The sequence below is a fragment of the Scardinius erythrophthalmus genome, assembly GCF_964197995.2.
Source record: "Scardinius erythrophthalmus genome assembly, chromosome: 16".
Lineage (NCBI taxonomy): Eukaryota > Metazoa > Chordata > Actinopteri > Cypriniformes > Leuciscidae > Scardinius > Scardinius erythrophthalmus.
Window position 1 is genome coordinate 18,593,057 of NC_138236.1, and position 22,045 is coordinate 18,615,101.

Here is a 22,045-nt window from a genome sequence, read left to right on the forward strand (position 1 = left end):
TAATGTCTAGAGTAAAATCTGATTGGTCCTTTTGCACTTCTAAAAGCCAGATGAGAATTAGCAGGGCCATGTGTTCCCTCAGAAATTTATAATGAGTTTTTGAGGCATGTCTGTGTGAAAATTAATAGTGAACAAAACAAGAAAGTACTCATAAACAATCATTTCAAATAACAAATGTATTCATAAATCAAAAAGTGCTATTCAAAAAACGTATTCGAATTTCCAGAGGCCCAAAAAAATGTAAAAGTCTCTTCCTGATTTTAGGACCAAACAGCTCTAATAAATAAAAATGTTCTTGTGTTGCATCGCCCAGTATTTTTGCTTTAAGCGTTGAGAGACAAATTGCTTGTCACGCTGTGCTACTTAGGGCAAAAGAATAAAAAGAGAAAAAACGAATGTTACATAACAACTTAAGACTAACTATTCATCATCCATTTAATCAAAAAACTTCAATTACAAATTAATAATTCAGATTACCTCATTAGAACAACTAATAAATAGAGCTGCCGTTCGACTAACTGAATGAGTAAAGTGTGCTCTCAGAAGCAGCGCAGGAGGCAAAATGAGAGGGAAAAAGATTGATGAGTCCCACAATGAGAACACGCTCAGATAGTCATTTTATCCTGCCAGGAACGCCAAACAGACAGAGCAATAAGCAAACAGAATTCCGCTGGCATAATGTGCACTGACAGTTATACGACTCTCTCTCTTTCTCTCGTTCTCTCTCCCAATGCAACTTCATGTCAGGCGGTGTATCAGCAGAGCCTAACGACGGAACGGGAAGCTAATTGTGCTGGCTGGCGGTGTTAGATGTGTTTAATGTTAATTGTAAGTGTTAGATTGGCGAGGTTTGTTTAATTGATAAGCAGAAGGCAAGCAGGGTTTTCCCCACTGAGACATACACACATCCACACACACACACCCACACACAGGGCTGCAAATGATTATACGGGAATCCTGAGAACTCATGAATGAATTCGGATATCTCTTCAGCTATATAGATGGCACTCTCGCCTATATCCATCGCAAGGTTGTGTCACAGCGCAACAGGTCTTTCTGGCATCTGAAGAAATTGTTTTGTTTATCTAATTGCTCGTGCATGTGTGCGTGCCTGACTCTGTGTGTGAAGGGCACCGTGCATGTCGTATGGCTGTAAAATGCGCATGTTTTTTTTTTTTTTTTCTGGAAAAGCCAGCCTCGTCATGGTGACTGTTGCCTAGGCGACAACATCAAAGACCAGCCAAGCTTAATTAGGATCCCCTGGTGAGAGAGGGAGAGAATGACTGTGTGTTTGTGTGTGTGTGTATGCAATCACAAAAGAGAGAGAGAGAGCATGAGGAAAGTGAGAGGGAGCGAGATAGAAAGGAGGTGAAAGGCAGGGAAAGAAGCCGAGAAAGAGAATGAATGTGCGGGAAAAATACACGCTTGTGGGTAGGTGGAAGGAGAATGAAAGAGAATGTGTGAGAGTGTGTGTGTGTGAGTGCATGTGAATCAGTGAGAGGCTTGTATGGATGGCTCTATGATTTATGAATAATGGTTGACGAATACGGGTCTTAATGACTGATATTGACATCTACAGTGGACTGTAGCTGATTAAATGTTGCTTTTTGTAAATAATATAGGAGACTGAGACAGAATACTGATGAACTTAAATTAACACAATATTACACTAAATTCACTAAAAATATTTTAAAAAGATGATTTGATTATTTTTGAACACTTTTTCATATGCAAAAATTCACTATAAAATACTTGAAAAGAGATACATATTAAATATTATTATAAATATAAATGTTTAAACATTTAGTAAACAGTGATGATAGCTACATTAAATTGATGAAAAATTTATTTCACACAATTTTTATTAAAAATTCTCTAAAAACATTTGAAAAATAATATGATTATCATTAGAATGTTAAAATGTTTAAACTTTTAAAAACATTAAATTGATTAAATAAAAAAACACTTTTTAAAACAAAATTAACAAAAAAAATTTAAAGCAGTTAAATGTTAAAATGTTATGAATATTAAATGGATCAAATCAACATTTATTTCAAAGAATATTTCCTCAAAGATTCACTAAAATATTTAAAAACATAATGTTTATTAAAACTTAAAATGTTTTAACATTTAATAACAATAAACAATAATAAAAAACAATGTTTAATCACATTACGCTCAGTGTTATTTTAGTGTCATTTATAGTTTTTTATTAGAGGTCCAACTCTAGTTTTTATTAATATTTTGAATTAGTTTTCATTTTTTTTTTTTTTCTGTTTTCAATTTAATTTTAGTTATAGTTTTAGTAATTTTGTTGAGCGTTTCGTCATTTTTCTTAGTTTTATTTCAACAAATAATGAAAAATGTTTTACGGTTTTAACCCTGGTTACGCTCAACATATTTAGACAAATATCAACTCAAAATTGTCCATTTATCAGTTCACAACAAACACATATTGGCTCAAAACAGCCAAATAGCCTATTTCATTACATGGCTCCTTCCATATTTCTGAAATTTGCTGAAAATCGTCAAAATCTTTGTCTGCAGATAAATGGTTCTCGTTTCTGTAAATCTTTGCGTTTATGAGTAATCGTGGGAACGTTCCACGTAACTTTGAGGGGAAAAAAAGAAATGCTAAAAATGCTGAAATCTCCTTTTTCTCCATCATCATCTCTCCCTTTCCTCTTCCGCACGTTACTCCTAATTCATCTCTCCACTACCTCGCCCCCTCCCCCCATCACCCATCCTGTCGTTCTTTTTTGGGCCAAATCGCCACCAGGATATGCTGAATAATTAAATTCCATTAGTTAAGGTAATCAGTCAACATGAGTGACTGGACCGAGCTGCTTCTCTAAACCCATCAGAGAGAGAAAGAGAGGAGACGAGAGAGAGAGAAACCCAGAACCTCCCAACAAATGAGGGCCAGAGCCAATTAGGAAAAATTAGGGAAAGAAAGGAAGGATGAATAGGAGAGCAGACAGCTAAATGAAGAACGGGAGAAAGAGAAAAATGCAGACCTGAGAAAAAAAAGGGAAATCCAGGAGGAAGACTGAAGCTGAAAGAGGAGAGAGAGGGAAAGAGTGAAGCCAAACGAGAAGAATAGTGTCTGTTTTGTTGTTTTGTCCTGTCAGAGATGAACACTTTTGTTATGATAATAGCATTGTAAGTCACACATATACACACCACACACAAACAAACAAACGCTTACATACTAATTCAGATCAGCACACTTCCCTACAATCACTGAATCCCGGCTAACACTGTACGATTTTTTTCTGTCTTTTATCATTGTTGCTTGTCAGATTGTATATGACCCAAGTGAGATCTTAAGTAAAAGTCAAGGCAGACATCAACTGTCTTTATGTCAGAGTGTGTGATATACAGTTCTGCAGACTTTAGTCAACTGACAGCTTTGACTGGGCAGTCTGAGACAGTTCTGACATCCTAACTCATATACAAAAACAACTGAAGTGGTTCTGCACAAACCCTGGCAAACCCGTAATGGTGGCTATATTTTGCCTTGGAAAGAAAGAAAAAAAATGTGTTGACTGCTATGCTTATTCTTCTGATCAAACTCAAGGTATTATATAAAAATCTTTAACTTAAATGAAAATGTGAAATGTTGCCTTATGCACTAAAATAAAAATAACATAAAAACCAACAAATAAAAATGACAAAATCACATAAAAAAACTTAAACTAAAATTAAAATGAAAACTGAAAATATTAAATATTACAATAGTATATAAATAATACTAAAATAACACATTTTACAACATTAAATCATGCAGCAACCTTCCGGTCTCTCTCTTGAATCCAACACGGAAGTGACTCAAACTGCAATTCATCAACTGGCCGCTAGAGACAGGCTACAAAAGAGAATCAATCCTATAGACCTCCCATGTTAATATACCAACATTTACAGCAGAAAAAAATGTTCACAGCCTGGTACAAAAAGTGCTTTTGGTCTATATAGCTAATTTTGCCCTTCATGACAACTGTGAGGGGGGTGAATTTTTGTATAACTCATCCGTTTAAATTATATTAAGCCTTAAAGTTGTGCATAATTAAGGGCGTGGCCACTTGAGTGACACTACTAGCCATTTGTCTGCTGTCTGTTAGCCGTCACATCACCTCCGCTAATCCCGCGTCTTTGCCCATTTTCAGTTATCCGAGAGTGAGGTGCGTTGACGTGCTGCCAAGATGGCGACGGCCGGCTCCACCGACTTTGTGTTTCAAAAATGCTCTTTATAAACCTACGGGTGACGTCACGGACACTACGTCCATTTTTTTTACAGTCTATGGTCTTCACTGACTGATTCCCAATTACACTTGTGTCTTTGCAAAATGGATATAAATACGATCACCTATTCACGCACTATTAATAACTTCTATAATAATGCTAACACCGGGCAGCTAAATTGTCTGTTAAAATGCTTTCTTTAGTTGGCTAAATTCTTTCTACGCTCTTACACAAATCAGCAGCTTCAACACAAACCGAAAGTTTGAAGACAAAAGCAGGACCTTTTAAAAGGAGTGGGAGTCTGTGGGACTGAATAATACGATGAAATGCAATTAACGTTTTGAGTTTTGCCATTGTACCAAAGTAAAAAAAAAAGTAAAGTATGATTTTAGATATTCAGCAGGGGATGCATTAAATTGTTAAAATGTGACAATAAAGACATTTATATTGTTACAAAAAATATATATAAATGCTGTTCTTTTGAACGTTCTATTCATCATAAAATCCATGATCAGTTTCCACAAAAATATTAAGCAGCACAACTCTTTTCAACAATGATAATAATTAGAAATGTGTATTGAGCAGCAAATCCGCATATTAGAATGATTTCTGAAGGATCATGTCACGTGACACTGAAAACTGGAGTAATGATGCTGAAAATTCAGCTTTGCCATCACAGGAATACATTCAATTTTAAAATATATTAAAATAGAAAAGAGTTATTTTAAATTGTAATCATATTCCACAATATTACTGTTTTATTGTATTTTGATCCAATAAATGCAGCATTGATGAGCATAAGAGATTTCCATCGGTAATGTATACATTTAATGTATACATTTAGTAATTTTGTACTTTTACTAGAGGAATAGGCCTACTTCATGAATTAAAATACATATCCTAAAGTACATGATTTGGGTAAATAACTGTAAATGTCCCATTTATAGCACAAGTTACAGTCAACAGGCGTCATAGCAGCAGTCACACTTCAAAACTGTGATCCAAATTGTCTGATCAACTTCATCAGAGGCAGAAATTCATCATAAAGGCAATTAATCGGCTGTCTGTAAGCATGTCATGCAAAACGATCCTACTGCCTTATGGTGAATCTGTTATGATTCCTGAAATGTGTTACAGAACGAAACAGGTAACTCCAATCCACTCAGATTACTAATGGGCAAGCCCAGAATACCAACACACACAGGCTAAATAATACAGGAAATCTGCCTGCAGTGTTTTTAAAAGCAGTGGAATCTGCTTGGAATTCCCTCTTTTTAAAATAAATACATTTATATCCACACTTTCTCTCTCTCGCACATACGCACAATCTCCCATGTGTGTAGCAAGTAGCAAAAACAGCAGGAAACCCCTTTAGTTTCCTCCAAGCAACAACCCTCACACAGTGAACCTGAGAGACGAGATGTGCTGTCAGGGTGCTTTCGCAATGTTCTGGAAACGTTTCCTTGTCGTTCCGTTGCCAGCACCGTTCATGCCGTCAGTTAAAAGCCTTCCCTGTGCATTAGCTCCTTTATGTCAGAGCAGGAGGGAGAGCTGTACCGCGTGGTTAATACTACAGTAACCTCTCAGCTCTAAGTACAGGACTGTCACTGACACCTCATTCCTTTTCCAGAACCCTGAGGGGATCTAATCTACATTAGCATTCTGCTTACTCTTTGCTAAATTATGCCTTTTATTTCTAGCCTGCGCTTGTAACATTCAGAACATTTTTCTACTCCCTTTCAAAATAGCTGTATTGTAACTGGATAGTTGACAAATTTCATGGCTGTTTTTTTTTTTTTACAGTCTCTATCTCAGTACTTCAGTATTAGAGCTGAAGTCAGCTGTGGAGCTGCGCTCGCAGGTCAGATTCAATTAAATTTTAACACCATAAACGTCAAATCGGGACATGATTTTTTTATTTATGTCAATTTATCAATTACATTTTTCAAATATTACATTTTAATTGTATATTTAAATGTTATATTATGGTTTAAATTTCTGTTGAAAGCCTCTAACAGGCAGATTTATGGCAATTTAGTGACCACTAGTGACCCCATATAGCTATTGAGGGATGTTGTCACAATCACATTATATGAACTGTAACATTTTTCCTGGTCAGAAACGATGAAAATGTAGTGACCAGTTTAAAGGTATGGTAGGCAATATCAGAGCGACTAGCAATAGCAAGTTAGCTTTGAAAGCATGATATCCATGCTTCCTGATCCAAGCCACGCATCCTTCAAAACACATGAACGCACACAGCAGAGTCTGCAAAGTGTCACGAGATGAGAGACGGCGTTAAATGACCTCATGTCTCAAACCACGTAAAATGACAATAATAATGAATGTAGACAACTTACAGAGCCTACTTGTACCTCCTGACGGCTGCAGATTAATTTCGGTGTTGATAGTTGACATAGAAAACGCACAATTCTGAGTCTGTGGACGTGAACAGCTCCGGGTAAAACGCCACGGGTTGCCATCTCATAATTACGGTTACGACATGGCGTGAACACAGCATAAGCGCATTGTTTTGGTTCAGGAGGAACTGTAAAAGGCAGCTGCTGTTTGTTTTTGGTGCTCGGTGACTAACGTCTGTCTACAGCTCTGCACAGCCTTAAGGAACGCACTGAAGATGGGTGATGTCTGCAAGAGCAGGGTGCGCGGAGGTATGCAAATACATATGTTGACAGGCAGGTAGGAGATTGTATCATTGCATTCAGATGATTGGATGAACATTTTTTGGTCCTGAGACTTCCATTTCTATTATTGATTGCTGTCAGGGTGTGAAGAAAGTTTCAACCAGTATAATAAAAAGTGTTTATAAAACAAATTGCCTACCCTACCTTTAGTAGACTCTATAATACAATAATGTATATGGGAACCTAACTTAAAAAATAAGCCTACTATGATGAGTACTATTAACTGAATAAATAGTGTGGCAACTGGCCTCAGTCTTAATATACTGTAGCTAAGCAAAAATGTAGAGCATGTTATAGGACAAACTTTAGTTTCTGCCAAAATATATTTAAATATACCAAAAGAGAGTTGTTATTTTTTCAATAATTCAATAAAATTCAATTCAGAACTCTTTAGTCATGCCATTTCTTTAGTCATGCCATTTATATATATATATATATATATATATATATATATATATATATATATATATATATATATATATATATATATATATATATATGTGTGTGTATAGTAATGATAATACCAAGTTACCACAGTTCTGTTGGAGCAACAAATAACTGTAAATTCCTGTAAATTTCATTGGAAATTTACCATGGACAAATTTGATTTCCATGGTAAATTTCCAATGGCTAACCAATGTCTTATTCCAGCAAATACCTGTGAAATTCCACATCAATTATTTATCATTTTATATAGTCTTTTACAGTGTCTCGTGTTGTCACCAACCAAATACATGAACTCAAATGCGCAGTGTGTTAAGTCCCCAAGGGCCAAACAGCTTCCAAAAGCTCATCATAAAAACCACTCAAGCAGAACGTTTCTAGAATCAGCTCAACCTTGAAGCTAAATTATAGAATTGGCTTCATGTAATACTGGTGATTCACCAAACTCTTGAATAGGTCTTAGCTGAAGCTGCACAGCAATGAATCATTTTAATGTGGTTCTAGGTGAGCCAAGCAGTTCACAAACTTTTGCCAAGGATGAAGCCTGTTGGCTCTGAGGAAGAGACGCACTCACATTAACACGTACACTTGAGTTCAAACGCTACCTTAGAGGTGCTTTCAACCATAACGACAAAGTGGATTTTGACTGAACTGAAAATAAGGGTGTGTTAACTTAAAGTTCGGTTCGTTTGGTTTGTTTGGTCCGGACCAAAACAAACAATCAAACATTTAGTCCTGGTCTAAATGTTAGGGTTCAGATTGGCATTTTTTTCACCGAACCTGAAGGCACAGGGATACGTTCACAATCCGATTGGTCTGCTTTTATGACGTATTGCCTATTTTGAGATGAAACTTACCAAACATTAAAAACAATGCTGTGTTCTGGGCTAAATGCACTCATTGTATGTGTGTAGCCTACATGTGATAGTATTTTGACCAGCTGAGAACTCGTGAAGAGCTTATAAAATGTGTGGAGGAGTCAAAACAGCAGGAATCCCTCCATCACACACACAAACGAAGATCTGCTGCGAGACGCGGTTCTGATGCCTGTACTGAACTGTGATGGGTAACATCACGACAATGGAAAAAAACGGTATGCGTGAGCATTCTGTCCTTTTTAGGGTTTCATCTTCCTTTTTTTGGTTCGTTTACATGTCTTTAGTATGTGTTGCATTCACATTACATTCAAAGCGAACCAAGACCCATCTTTTCAGCGTTCTCGGCAGCGTTCACACTTATTCAAATGAACCGCACTAACAAAGCAATTGCACGAGGGTTAGTTTTAATCGAACTAAACATGGCAAGTGTGAACACCCTAAAAATGGGATACATTGAGAGATTCACAGGACTATGACTAAAAGGATAGTTCACGCAAAAAGAAAGAAATATGTCATCATTTAACCACCCCCATCTCAAAATCTTTATGAATTTCATCTGTGGAACACAAAAGAAAAAAATATGTTTTTTTGTTTGTTTGTTTTTGTCCATGGTCCAATGACTTTCACTGTATGGGCTGAAACATTCTTCAAAAATATTTTGTTTTGTGTTCCACAGAAGAAAGTCAAATAGGTTTGGAACATGATCACATAATTACATTTTTTTGGTGAACTATCTCTTTAAGGTGCCAAATAATATTGAATCAATATTGCTACCTTTGTAAATTTGGGAATGTAGGGATGAAGAATAAACAATCATTCTTCCAGTCATATTCCTCTCTGTCTCTCTCCTCAAAAACATCCTTAATCAACACCTACTCGCATCATGTTTTTATCTCGCTTAAACTGCGTCGATGCACAAAAACACACACATGCATACACACACAGTCTCTGTCAAGAAAAGAGCTGCCGAAGTCTGACTCACACACAGGAGAGAGAGTCTCATCACCATGAAAACACTTGCATAACGCCGAACGTACATGAGAAACTTCTCAATCCAACGAAATGAATGAAACACCGTCTGCACCCTTACACAACCACACACACATTGGCCTGAAACGGAGAGCAAAACGAGTGCCGGAGCTGTATATCTGTGCATGTGTTCAACAGCAGTTTAAAAGTGCCTGAAGCAGACGAATAATTCACAGACTCACAGACAGAGGGGGCAAGGGAAGGTTGAATGAAGGTAAAAAAACAACCAGAGAGAGAGAGGGAGACCGAGCAACTAAACATGCAGGAGAGAGAGAGAGAGGAAAACCGAGGGGGGTGAAGGGAAGGAGAGGAAAACATAACACGGCGTGAGAGAAAGCACACAATGAATTGATTTGAACAGAGAGAGAGAGAGAGAGAGAGAGAGAGAGAGAGAGAGAGAGAGAGAGAGAGAGAGAGAGAGAGAGAGAGAGAGAGAGAGAGAGAGAGAGAGAGAGAGAGAGAGAGAGAGAGGAACGGGCATAATTTGATAGAGGCGAGAGTGTTAGATGGCAAAAGAGTGATGAGGGAAATTACAAAGTGGGTGGAATACACAGCGATAAAGTGAAAACAAGGGAGAACATGTTTGCATGTGTGAGCTTGTAATGATATTCTGTTGGATAAATGTATGAACAGATTTCCCTATGTAAAGAAACACACACTTGTGCTAGTCCCAAAAAAATCAACAAACTGTTAGCTTAAAGTCAACATTCAGCATTCACAGCCTATTTTTCTTCTATAATGAGTAGTATTTAAAGGTAAAACAGGGTATTCAATGAAAAAAAAGGGTAGGATTAGACCATATTCATTGGGAATTGATTGAAAATTTGTGACATCAACTGAAAAGGAAAGTGATTATTACAATTATTATTTGAATCATTCATAATGATGAATTACTTAAGGCATTTGTAATTTTCAAAGGGGTCACACGTTTGTCACTTTAACCTTATTAAATGTACTGCTGCTAAAATGGAGGGAAGGACAGATGATAGATCAGCTTTGTCAGACGTGCATAATGCATAACCCTAAAAACTTACTAAATGTTCCAAATAAACAATGTTTACATCTTTGTGCCTTGCTGAAAATCAACTTAAAAATAATAAGAAAAAGATATGTACTATATATATATATAAAGGCACATTTAAATTTTACATTTTTTAAATATATTACATTTTTTTTTCTATTTTAATATATTTTAAAATGTAATGTATTCCTGTAATGGAAAAGCTGGATTTTCAGCATCATTACTCCAGTCTTCAGTGTCACATGATCCTTCAGAAATAATCATAATGCTGATTTGCTGCTCAAGAAACATTTCTTATTATTATCAATGTTGAAAACAGTTGTGCTGCTTAAGGCAAGACACCCCAGGTGAATAGGGTAAAAAAATAACTAATAAATATCACCATACTTCAACAGTTGATTGATTACATAAATAATTGCAAAAAAAAAAAAATTGTATTACAAGTTTTCTGCAATTTTGTTTAAATATGCAAAAGTAAAAACCCTTGACTCTAATATATCAAAAAAATTTAAAAAGATTTTTTTTACCCTATTCACCTGGGGTGTCTTACCTTAAGCGGCACAACTGATTAAAACAAAATCTCTTTTTATAAATCAGAAAATACTGTCAACAGACAGAAATAAATACATTTTTGCCATTATTTTTAGGAATAAAATGTTGTAGAAAATCAGGAAAGTTTTATATGAACAAACCCCCCCCCTGTAAAAACCTTCAGAATGTAGATAAGAATAAAACTATAAAGTTTGGTGTATGTAAGTGCTACTGAAGTGGAGATTTCTGGCTCAATAGGAGGAAAAACTCATTTTGAGAAAACCTTTAAAGATACTGTAACTGAAATCTACAGACGCAAATAGATAAGTGCTCTGAAAGATACAGTTAAAAGTGTATTTTTGATGATTTTCTTTACACTAGTCTGAAAAAAAAAACACTTTATGAAAAGCCAAAAAGCTCAAAATCTCGAAGTTGACAGATGCATGAAAAAATAAATAAAAAATTGCCTGTAGTGTCTCGCCTTAATATTTAGCGGAAATGTTATGATGAATGGAAAGTTCAGTTAACTAAAATGGAAATCTTTTCTAAAAAAGTAAGTCCCTACTGTTACTTTTGATCAGTTTAATGATTCCATGCTGAATAAAAGATTAATTTCTCAAAAAAATATAAAAAACTGACCCTAAAACTTTTGAGCGGTAGTTTAAGTTTTGTGATTTTATTAACTTGACCTGTAGCTGTACACCACTATTATCATTCATCCCTCATTTCTGGCCTCCAGCAGATAAGGAGACTTTTTTCACAGGCAGACAGCTTATCTTATTCCTATGGTACAGACAGATAGTGAGACAGGCAAAGTAAAGCACAGGACACCCCTTGGAAAATGTTTCCTGCTACATCACTGCTCATTTTCAATTATGGGGACAAGCAGAACAGGGACTGGGCACAATCCCATAAAACTGCCCCTAACATGAACCGCGGGACTGAGAGTGGCCTCTGCACACAGCGTCCCTGTGCCATCCCAGAGAACGCTGCTGCCCTCGAATGCCCATGTGCCATGATTCACCACTGCTCGAAGCAAATATTTTAATTAGCAATTAACTATTCGTTTTATAATGTAGCTGCATATTGTGACTGTTACACAGAGTGAAACACACTGGAAAGTTATAATAGTTTGGTCAAATATCACATTTGGGATGGAAGCGCGCAGTGGTCTGGAAGAGAAATCACAAGATTTACAAAAGTCACTTTCAAACCAGAAGATTTCTGTTGGTCAACGCAGCAAATTCATCCAACTTGAACCTGTTGTGAGATCTGCATTGGGAAATCTTAAGCCAGATCGCACGAATTCCTATTGAAATAACAAGATTTCGCCCACGGAAATTCGTAGAACAATGGTGAATGTGTCCACAAATCAACAATAGACACTAATGTGAGAACATCATTTGTGTGTTTACCTGCACCTCTCGAGCATGGTAAGCGATGATTAGTCCAAGAAGGATGACGGTGGAAAGGCTGATAAGACACTTCAACGCCAGAGAATACATTGAGCTCTGTAAAACACATACACATTGTTATTAGCACAAACACCATTTTTATTTCACTTACAGGTGCTGACCCTGTGGGTTTTTTTTGGGGGGGGGGGGGGTGAGACGACAGAAAAAATTAAAGAGCTAGTTAAGCAAAAAATTAAATGTCTTTTTTTCCATGCAATTTCAATAAATGGGTAATTGGTTTTTCAAGCTTCAGAAGGATGCAGAAGTACTAGAAGTATTTTAAAAGTGGTTCAAATGACTCGTGCACTACATTATAATCTTCTGAAATCATACGGTAGATCTGTGTGATGAACAGACAGAAAATTTTTAATCATGTGAGAAAATTCCCTGAATGACATCAAATCAGAGTCTGTCAGATGTTACATTCCTCATGAATAACAACTGGAATTTCAATCCGTTTCTCATGCAAATCTATCATATGGCATCAGAAGATTTGGAATATACACGACTGTTCAGTGGTTTGGGTTCAGCAAGATTATTTTTTTAAAGCAAGGAATACTTTTATTCAGCAAGGATGCATTAAATGTATCAAAGGTGGCAGTAAAGGCATTTATAATGTTATAAAAGTTTTCTATTTCAAAAAATATTAAGCAGCACAACTGTTTTCAACATTGATAAATATAAGAAATGTTTCTTGACTGCATAATCAGCATATTAGAATGATTTCTGAAGGATCATGTGACACTGAAGACTGGAGCAATGATGCTGAAAATTCAGCTTTGCCATCACAGGAATAAATTACAATATTGAAAGAAAAATGTAAATTGTATTTACTGTATTTTTTGTAGTTTTACTGTATTTTTCGAAAATCTAAAGCAGCCTTGTTAAGCATTAGACACTTCTTTCAAAAATGCTCACTAACGCCAAACCTTTCACCTCATTAGATGCATAAACCACTTTTATGATTTCTCCATAGGCATTTTCCAACTTCGTTGAAGCTTGACAGCCCCAGTCCTCATTCACTGTCATTACATCAGGGGAAAATATATGATATTGATTAAAAATTCACCTTTTGTGTCCCATGGAAGACAAATAATCCTACCAGTTTGGAAAGACACAAGTAAATTTTTAGGTCAACTATCTCTTTAAATAAAAAATTAACAGCACAATCACAGCATGTGCATCTGTGCCATATAGTCTGCCAAGACATTTTTAGTGTCTTTTCATAATCTATGGATTACATGCACATCACTTCAAACCACACACATACACACACACACACACAGAGAAAGAGAGAGATAATGTCATGGTTACTCAAATGTTTGTCTGACTGTGTGTGATTGCAGGGATCTCACCTTGACACCTATATACTATACACTAATGCCTGCTGCACAAATTTGATTTAACACACACACACACACACACACACACACACACACACACACACACACAACTTGCTTAAACTCTCTCTTGACTGAAAAGCTAAAGTTCTTAATCACTTCCAGCCTGAGCCTCGATGCTGTCCAGCTGAACCACACACATTATTAGATTGGCCACCTGTGGGTCTAATTTAAGGCTCCATACTGGAAGCATTATTCTACAAGGACAGACAGACAGTGGTGTCTGGGGGACCAACGGCTCCTCAGTCTCTCACTCTCACACTGACACACACCCACACACACATATATAAATACTCAGGGCTCCTAACTGGAGCACATGCACACTGTACCCATCCAGGGGCTAACAGCTTATTGATACAACTGTTGCTTTTCATTCTCAGTCAGGCTTTCAGACAAGTCCTAAAGATGATTTTCTCTAATACGTGGAAAGATTGATTGGCCCTATATGCTCAAAGTGATTTATCTGAGTAGATGTTTCTTTTTTAACCCCACTATTGGTCCTCTGGAACAACATCAGGGGATGTTGGATATGGTAAAGCCATGACTGTCTGGAAACTCATTACGCGCACACAAAACGTACAAATATGCACAGACAATAATGCAAATGCACATTAACTTGAACTTGAACTAAAGTTACATGCCAGGCAAAATGTATAGGCCTAACTCACATTGTGAATAAGCTGTTGCCCAAAAAATGTACAACATACTGTACAATGCAGTGTTCTTAACAATTTCTATAAAAACAAATCACAGACATGAAGCAACAATTCACAACACTACCTTCTAAAAAAGTAGCTAATACTGTAAACAAATTAGAGGTGGGCATAGATTGATTTTTTTAATCTAGATTAATCTAGATTAATTTTGAAATTAATCTAGATTAATCTAGATTAAAATGGCTCATTTGAATTCTGCCGAAGGCATTAAGAATATGTGTGCTACCCAAATAATGACTATAAAAGTAGCCTAAGTCTTTGAGAACGGGTTTCTCAAGCCAGGTGGCGCATTAGACCAGGGGCTCATCTCCTGTTTCCAAAATGCATCACAAACTGCTTGAGAAAGCTGTTCTACTCATAGACTGTAAAAGGTTACTTCTGTACTGTTACCGTCCGTAGGCAACATTAGGTAGACCTATGTTATTATCAACTACTATAGGCTATCAATTAGGGATGGGCGATATGGCCTAAAATCTATATTGTGATATACATTGCAGCCTCTTGCGATAACGATATACAGTATATTATAATAAAACCATTTCAGAACAGGTTACACAGACCCTGCTAAACAACTGCTAAATTTATTTATTTTAAAGGGTATATGTAGTTTTGAGAACATATATTGTGCAAAACTGTAAGTATACAACATAATTTTGCAGATAAATAAAATTTAAGTACACTAGCTGCAGAGATCTTAAGTAGGTCTAATGTTTATTATGGCTTGGAGCTTATGAAACCCCAAATTTAAAGTTATAATATTGTCTAACTGATGTCTTTTCAGTTAAAAAGAAACACAACAACGATTCTTAAAATCGGGCGTAGACAGAGATTATGTGTTAACGTTACACCACTAAGATATATTGGAATGAGAATAATACGCGCGCGCTGGTATTCAGTGATATCATGTTTCGTTTTGAATTTGAGGTGGTAGAACGGATTAGTCGTGTGTTAACTTACCGAACCGTTACCCCACACACTCGGATAGTTTGCTGCTGTTTGTCGGACGGTTTAAATCCGAACCAAGTCCAAATAATGGATGTTGCAGCTTTCACTTACAGCCGTGTTTACTTAAGATGACGACGAATATGCGCTGCAGCCGGGTGTACCTCGCGGCCGCGGGTAGATTGCGTCATCATAGCTTGTGTAGTAGAGCCATCTCCCAACCCAACTTGGGGAATAGATTAACGGCGATATTTTTTTTTATCGCGCGATAAGAGTCTCGCGTTAACGCAGCGCGTTAACGCCGATAACGGCCCACCACTAAAACAAATATATATGTTTAATTTTTTTTAAATGTTATAGTTTGACACATTTGTGTCATTTTTGTCCACTAAAATGATATGCCAATTCAATTAAAAATTAAGTAAAATGGATTAAAATATAATTATTTATACAATGCAATTTAATATAAAATATGATATAACATAATTATATGTTTAACAAATAATAAAGGCAAAACTAATTGATAATTATAATGTATTATACCATATTCTATTTTACTATATTATTATAAACAAATACTTTTGCCTTTATTATTTATGTTAAATATATTATAATTTTAATAGAATAGAATAGAACAGAATAAAATAGAAAGGGATCATCTGTGTTCGTTTTACATTTAGTTCATCACGTTTAGTTCAGTTTCCTGTGTTTCTGTTAGTTGGTTTCTCATTGTTTCATTCTCATTTGCACCTGTCGTTCATTTCGTTGATAGGTTTGTCTGTGTATTTAAGCTCTGGGTTTCGTTCTGTTCATTGTCAGTTCTCGTTGTGTGTATAGCGGTTGTTTTGTTTCATAGTGTTCTGCACTGCTGCACACACAGCTGCGATTAGATCCTTTCTCACATTTATTGCAACTGGAACGTGACAAAAGTATGTAAGATTAGATTAGATTTAGTAGATAGTACAGTGGATATTTAACAGGAAAGTCAAGGGAGAGAGACCCAGGTCATTATGTAATGAGAAACGCACTATCCCCCATAGCACTGCTAATAAAGGAAATTTCTAAAATGAAATTAAAACATGTCATGTCAGACATCACACAAAATTGAGAGAGATCTTTACTAGAGGCCTTTATGGAGGTCAGAATTTTACTTCCGCTTTCTTCTCACTTTCCCCAACCCTCTCTTCTCGCTCTGCCTGCGTTTTTTTGTTTTCTTACCATCCTCCTAAGTGAGTCCTCAGTGTCTGTGACATGACTATCAGAGCTCATGTTATATACTAGCGTGTGAACAGTGAGTATGACGAACATACTCATGGCTAGATTGGCAGTTATTGATCCAGGTCATGATGGACACCATGCAGAGCTAATAGGCTTTCTGAGCTCCATTAACTCCATCAGAATTCTCTCACATGCTCAAAATATAACTCCTGTTCTTCTTCTTTTCATTTCTCCTCCATCTATACAACATCCTCTCTTTACTTCTCTCTGGTCCTTTTATAAACACCGAACAAAACGGCTCTGACGTCTGAATACACAGTCATCTTCGAGCCTTCTGTCTGTCACGCAGTTACACAAACACATTCGCGCGCAAACACACGCACACACTCGCAGTTACTTTAACGTACCGCCACAAATGCACGCCGTCATCTGTGATTCTAATGCAATTACTTCCTCTTGTTTGGATTTCTTCATTTACCACTGGTGTTGGATGAAGTGACTCACTTTAAAAATCTCAAATACAAGCCACATACAACCTGCAGTGCACACAAACACACACACACACAACGAGACATTTTTTTCCGATCCTGAAACACAAACAAGACTCATGAAAGTGGCATGAAATAGAAGTTGCACTAGTCTTTTTTTTCCCTATTGTAACTTCTATCCAAGGCTTCTTGAACAACAAAAAATGTAGGGCGGGACTTTTTGAACATTAATTGGATTGTTGGAACGTTGCTCCTGATCTCCTGTGAGTGACGGGTTGTCCCGTCTTCGCGTCAGTAAACACATCATCAGAGAAGTCATTGCAAAATGGAGGGGAAGTTATTTTCATTAATAATTTTAAGAGGTCACATTAATTTTTGAATTTTTTTGGATGTGCATGAATAAATCATTAATAACCAGATAGAACAAAAAAAAGAAAGAATTGTCCATTCTGATTGGGGGGGGAATCTCTAGGCACCTCACGTTTCGATTCGATTACGATTCATAGGGCTGCGATGCGTTGCTAAAACGATTATCGATGCATCTTTTTTGTGTGTGACTACTTGGTACTTTTAAAGCAAAGTATTTATAATGACCCATAATCTTTATTTGTTTATGCGCAGCTGGACCAGCCATTTTAGCATGATTTGTGACATTGTTGATTTAAAATGTGCCATTGAGATGGAGATTTATGGAGATTTTGGTCTTTCTGTCTTTCAAGCAGACAGAAAATGTACTTCTTCTGACATAGAAAATAGCTGACACCAAGATGGTCGCAGTACGGACTGTCCCTTAAAGGGGCTTTTTCCTGGACAAACACAGATTTGCAGATGATTAATGTCACTGTATGTGCAGTGTTATATGTGTATGAGCATTTTGTCTAAGTCAAGCAGTCTAATGATCTGAACCCTCTGGCCAAACCAATCGCACACACGCCACACTTTATCATTCACCCTGAGACCTACACTCACCCCATACAGACAAACACAGCAAATAAACCACAATCAAGCTTTATAAACACACACACATAAGCCAATAAATACATCACCAACACACACACACACACACACACACAGCCAACCACGGCTGGTAATATGAGAACCTGCCTGCCACCTTTACAAGAGGAACTTTATTGCTCAGAGGTTGCTCATTCAAAGCTCAGATTACTTGGAGTTTTTATTTATATATATTTTTTATCTGTTTTCTCAAAAAAAAAAAAAAAATCTAAGGCACAAATGACACAGCTGTTGACATGCTATGAAAATTGTGTGCCTAGCATAGATCACCCTAGCTAAAGGTATACGGTAAAAGTAGCATAGCTATTAGTTTGGCTGAATCATGCAGCTTTTCATGTAGTGAAGATATTATTGATTACATTGTAGGCAGCGTTGAGTAAACGTTACATTGTTGACTACCATAATATCAGCAATAAAGGCATGTATTCTCTGTTGGATGGTGAGAATCAGAACAAACAATATATAATTAAGGAATGGATAACTCTTTTGAATCTGTTTCTTCTCAGTAAAACTGTCAAACAAATTGCAGTTTACGATCTAAATTGAACTTACGATTTTTAATATGCACATGAAAAATAAGTAGCTTATTGCTACATTTACACTGCAAATGTGGCACAGAAGCACTTCTGAATTGCCATTTAGGTGTCTTTAGACAAATGCTGCAGACAAATGCAACACAGCAATTTCAACTGTATACTTTGATACTAGGGGCTGAGGTAGGTCAGAGCAGGCATAAATTGGTCTGGCATTTATGCAGTATTATGTCTTTACACGGAATTTTGAGCAGGCACAGAGCAGCCTTAAAGGAGCCTTATGTAACAAGCTATTTGTTACTTGAAAATTCTAGATATCTATAAATCATATCCAGCAAATGAATTCATTTAAACTGGCTTGCCATATTCCTTAGTGTTACCGACCAAACTGTTATTTTAAACCACAAAACAAAAACGCTACAAAAACACACACCATCACCAAAACCAAATGTTACAAAAACAGTAATGTATCTCACTGAATGAAACACACACACACACACACACACACACACACACACACACACACACACACACACACACACACACACACACACACACACAGAAAAGCCCAATAACCCACCGAGTGGCACACACACACTTGATTACACACTGACATACACCATTACACCCCTGAAAACCCAATTACATACTCAGAGGCCAAGGAAAAAATGGAAACACACACACACAGCCTCACCTACATGCACGCAGTCATACAGGCACATACATTAAGCTTACAGCATTAATGGCCATTTGAAGGTCCTTTTAATTCAGTGCACTATTGCCCCCTCGCTCTTTCACTGACCCTTCCACGGGCTGTCCATCTCTTCTCATGTTTCCATTCCCTTTCCCCCTCACTCTCTTTTTTTTTTCTTTATGTACTGATGATTATTGCTCCCGTGAGAGGGCTGTAAAAGCGTTAGTGTGGCAGGAGTGAGATTAGGGTCGGGCAACCCACTGGATCACCCCTTATATATGTCTTAGAGATGGATAAACACAGGTTTGTTTTTTCTAAAATGGTGGGGACTTTCCATTGACTCGTATTGTTTTAATAATGAGCAAAATACATTTTCTATCCCCTCTTCACCTAAATCTAATCCCCACAGAAAAAGTTATGTGTGTATGTGTGTGTTTGGGCTTTAATATACAGGGTGGGCCATTTATATGGATACACCGTAATAACATGGGAATGGTTGGTGATATTAAAGTCCTGTTTGTGGCACATTAGTATGTGAGGGGGCAAACTCCTCAAGATGGGTGGTGACCATGGTGGCCCTTTAGAAGTCGGCCATCTTGGATACAACTTTTGTTTTTTCAATAGGAAGAGGGCCATGTGACACATCAAACTTATTGGTAATGTCACAAGAAAAACAATGGTGTGCTTGGTTTCAACGTAACTTTATTCGTTCATGAGTTATTTACAAGTTTCTGACCACTTATAAAATGTGTTCAATGTGCTGCCCATTGTGTTGGATTGTCAATGCAACCCTGTTCTCCCACTCTTCACACACTGATAGCAACACCACAGGAGAAATGCCAGCACAGGCATCCAGTATCCGTAGTTTCAGGTGCTGCACATCTTGTATCTTCACACCATAGACAATTGCCTTCAGATGACCCCAAAGATAAAAGTCTAAGGGGGTCAGATCGGGAGACCTTGGGGGCCATTCAGTGTGTGAAGAGTGGGAGAACAGGGTTGCATTGACAATCCAACACAATGGGCAGCACATTGAACACATTTTATAAGTGGTCAGAAACTTGTAAATAACTCATGAACGAATAAAGTTATGTTGAAACCAAGCACACCATTGTTTTTCTTGTGACATTACCAATAAGTTTGATGTGTCACATGGCCCTCTTCGTATTGAAAAAACAAAAGTTGTATCCAAGATGGCCGACTTCTAAATGGCCACCATGGTCACCACCCATCTTGAGGAGTTTGCCCCCTCACATATACTAATGTGCCACAAACAGGACTTTAATATCACCAACCATTCCCATGTTATTACGGTGTATCCATATAAATGGCCCACCCTGTATATTTAAAATGTAATACATTCCTGTGATGTCAAAGCAGAATTTTCAGCATCATTACTCCAGTCTTCAGTGTCACATGATCCTTCAGAAATCATTCTAATATGATGATTTGGTGCTCAAGAAACATTTCTTTTTTTATTACAGTTGATTTTTTTTTAAACTTGGTCCTCTATACACACACACAGTTCCCCAAGAACTTGTGCATTGGCAACAGGTTGATCAACCAAGGGATTTTGCATGCTTCCTTGCATCTAATAAACAAGTCCAAGCTAAGATGTTCCAAAGGGACGCATGACAGAGTGAGGAGGGTGTGAAAATTAAGTATTGATTTGACAGGAGCTTTTTCCAGGTGTTTAGGGCTGTTCAGGGTCGAGCAAACATGCAGGCTGGAGGAGGACGGATTTAATGCATACGGCCTCGTGCAACTCTACATGAAAACTCAAAATGCCTCAAAATAGGACATAAACCTGGAAATAAACAGAGTTCCAGAATATTTAAAAATGTAAAATGCTATGCCCTAAAATACTGTAGATTCTGCACTATTTCCAGCCAAATAAATGTTGTCTTATTGATTATGTGGCTCCTTTCTACAGACAGTGAGATGATTTCATGCTGGAAAACATGATCATCAGGTTTGTGCAGATTTTGTGCAGCTTGAGTGCTGCTGTCATTAAAACAAAAGAGGAAAACCAAACGCTAAGACAATCTTAAACTCATATTTATGCTAATAATATAATATCTGAGTAAAAAGAAGTCAGAAAAATGCTAAGTAGAAGCATTTACGTTTGTGAGCTCAGACTTTTGGACCCCACTGTACCGCATATATCAGCTGTGTTTTAGGATAACAATTCAATTATTTTGCATGTAATATAAGGAACTAGTTAATGTAGACGGCAAATAAAAAGTCGATATGAAAGAGCAAATATTTACATGAAATACAACAATGCTAGTAGCACTCCTATTTCACACTGCACTCTTTCGTGCTGTTCTTATCAGCTCTCGCTTTCTCCTGTTCCTTTTACCTGTCTATTTAAGGAAGGAAGGATGTGTACGGAGTGTGAATGGACCAGACATCTCCGGAGGAACCACAGATGAGCGTGTAAGGAACACACACATCTTCACACATACAAACACCTAAACACATTTGCATGTAACATCAATACCTTCACACAGTTGTATAAATGAAATTTAACTATATACACGATTTGAGGATTAATTCATTAAACTAATTGCAATTAATTGCATATCTCTATTTTAAGAGAAAAGCCCCCAAACAAAGATAAGTGAAAGACATTACAGAATTGTGGCAAACAGCGACTTTAGAAGTCAGTTGTGTTTTATCTCATTTCACTGAATATAAGGAATGTCCGATGGTAGTTAAAGTCAGTGTAAAATCAAT

The 22,045-nt window shown here is 36.9% G+C and overlaps 1 protein-coding gene across 2 annotated transcripts in view; it reads right to left on the reverse strand.

The window, feature by feature from the left end:
• kcnn3 (potassium intermediate/small conductance calcium-activated channel, subfamily N, member 3) overlaps positions 1-22,045 on the reverse strand; it is a 66,816-nt gene that overhangs the window by 36,419 nt on the left and 8,352 nt on the right. The window contains exons 1-2 of one of the 2 annotated variants that reach the window (XM_081388312.1): positions 13,657-13,767; positions 12,263-12,358 (exon numbers count right to left, since the gene is read on the reverse strand). In XM_081388312.1, coding sequence (XP_081244438.1) covers positions 12,263-12,352 — 90 coding nt within the window. In that variant the 5' untranslated portion in view covers positions 12,353-12,358; positions 13,657-13,767. Of the gene's footprint in view, positions 1-12,262; positions 12,359-13,656; positions 13,768-22,045 lie in introns of those variants that run through there. The other variant, XM_081388311.1, reaches the window with a different exon arrangement.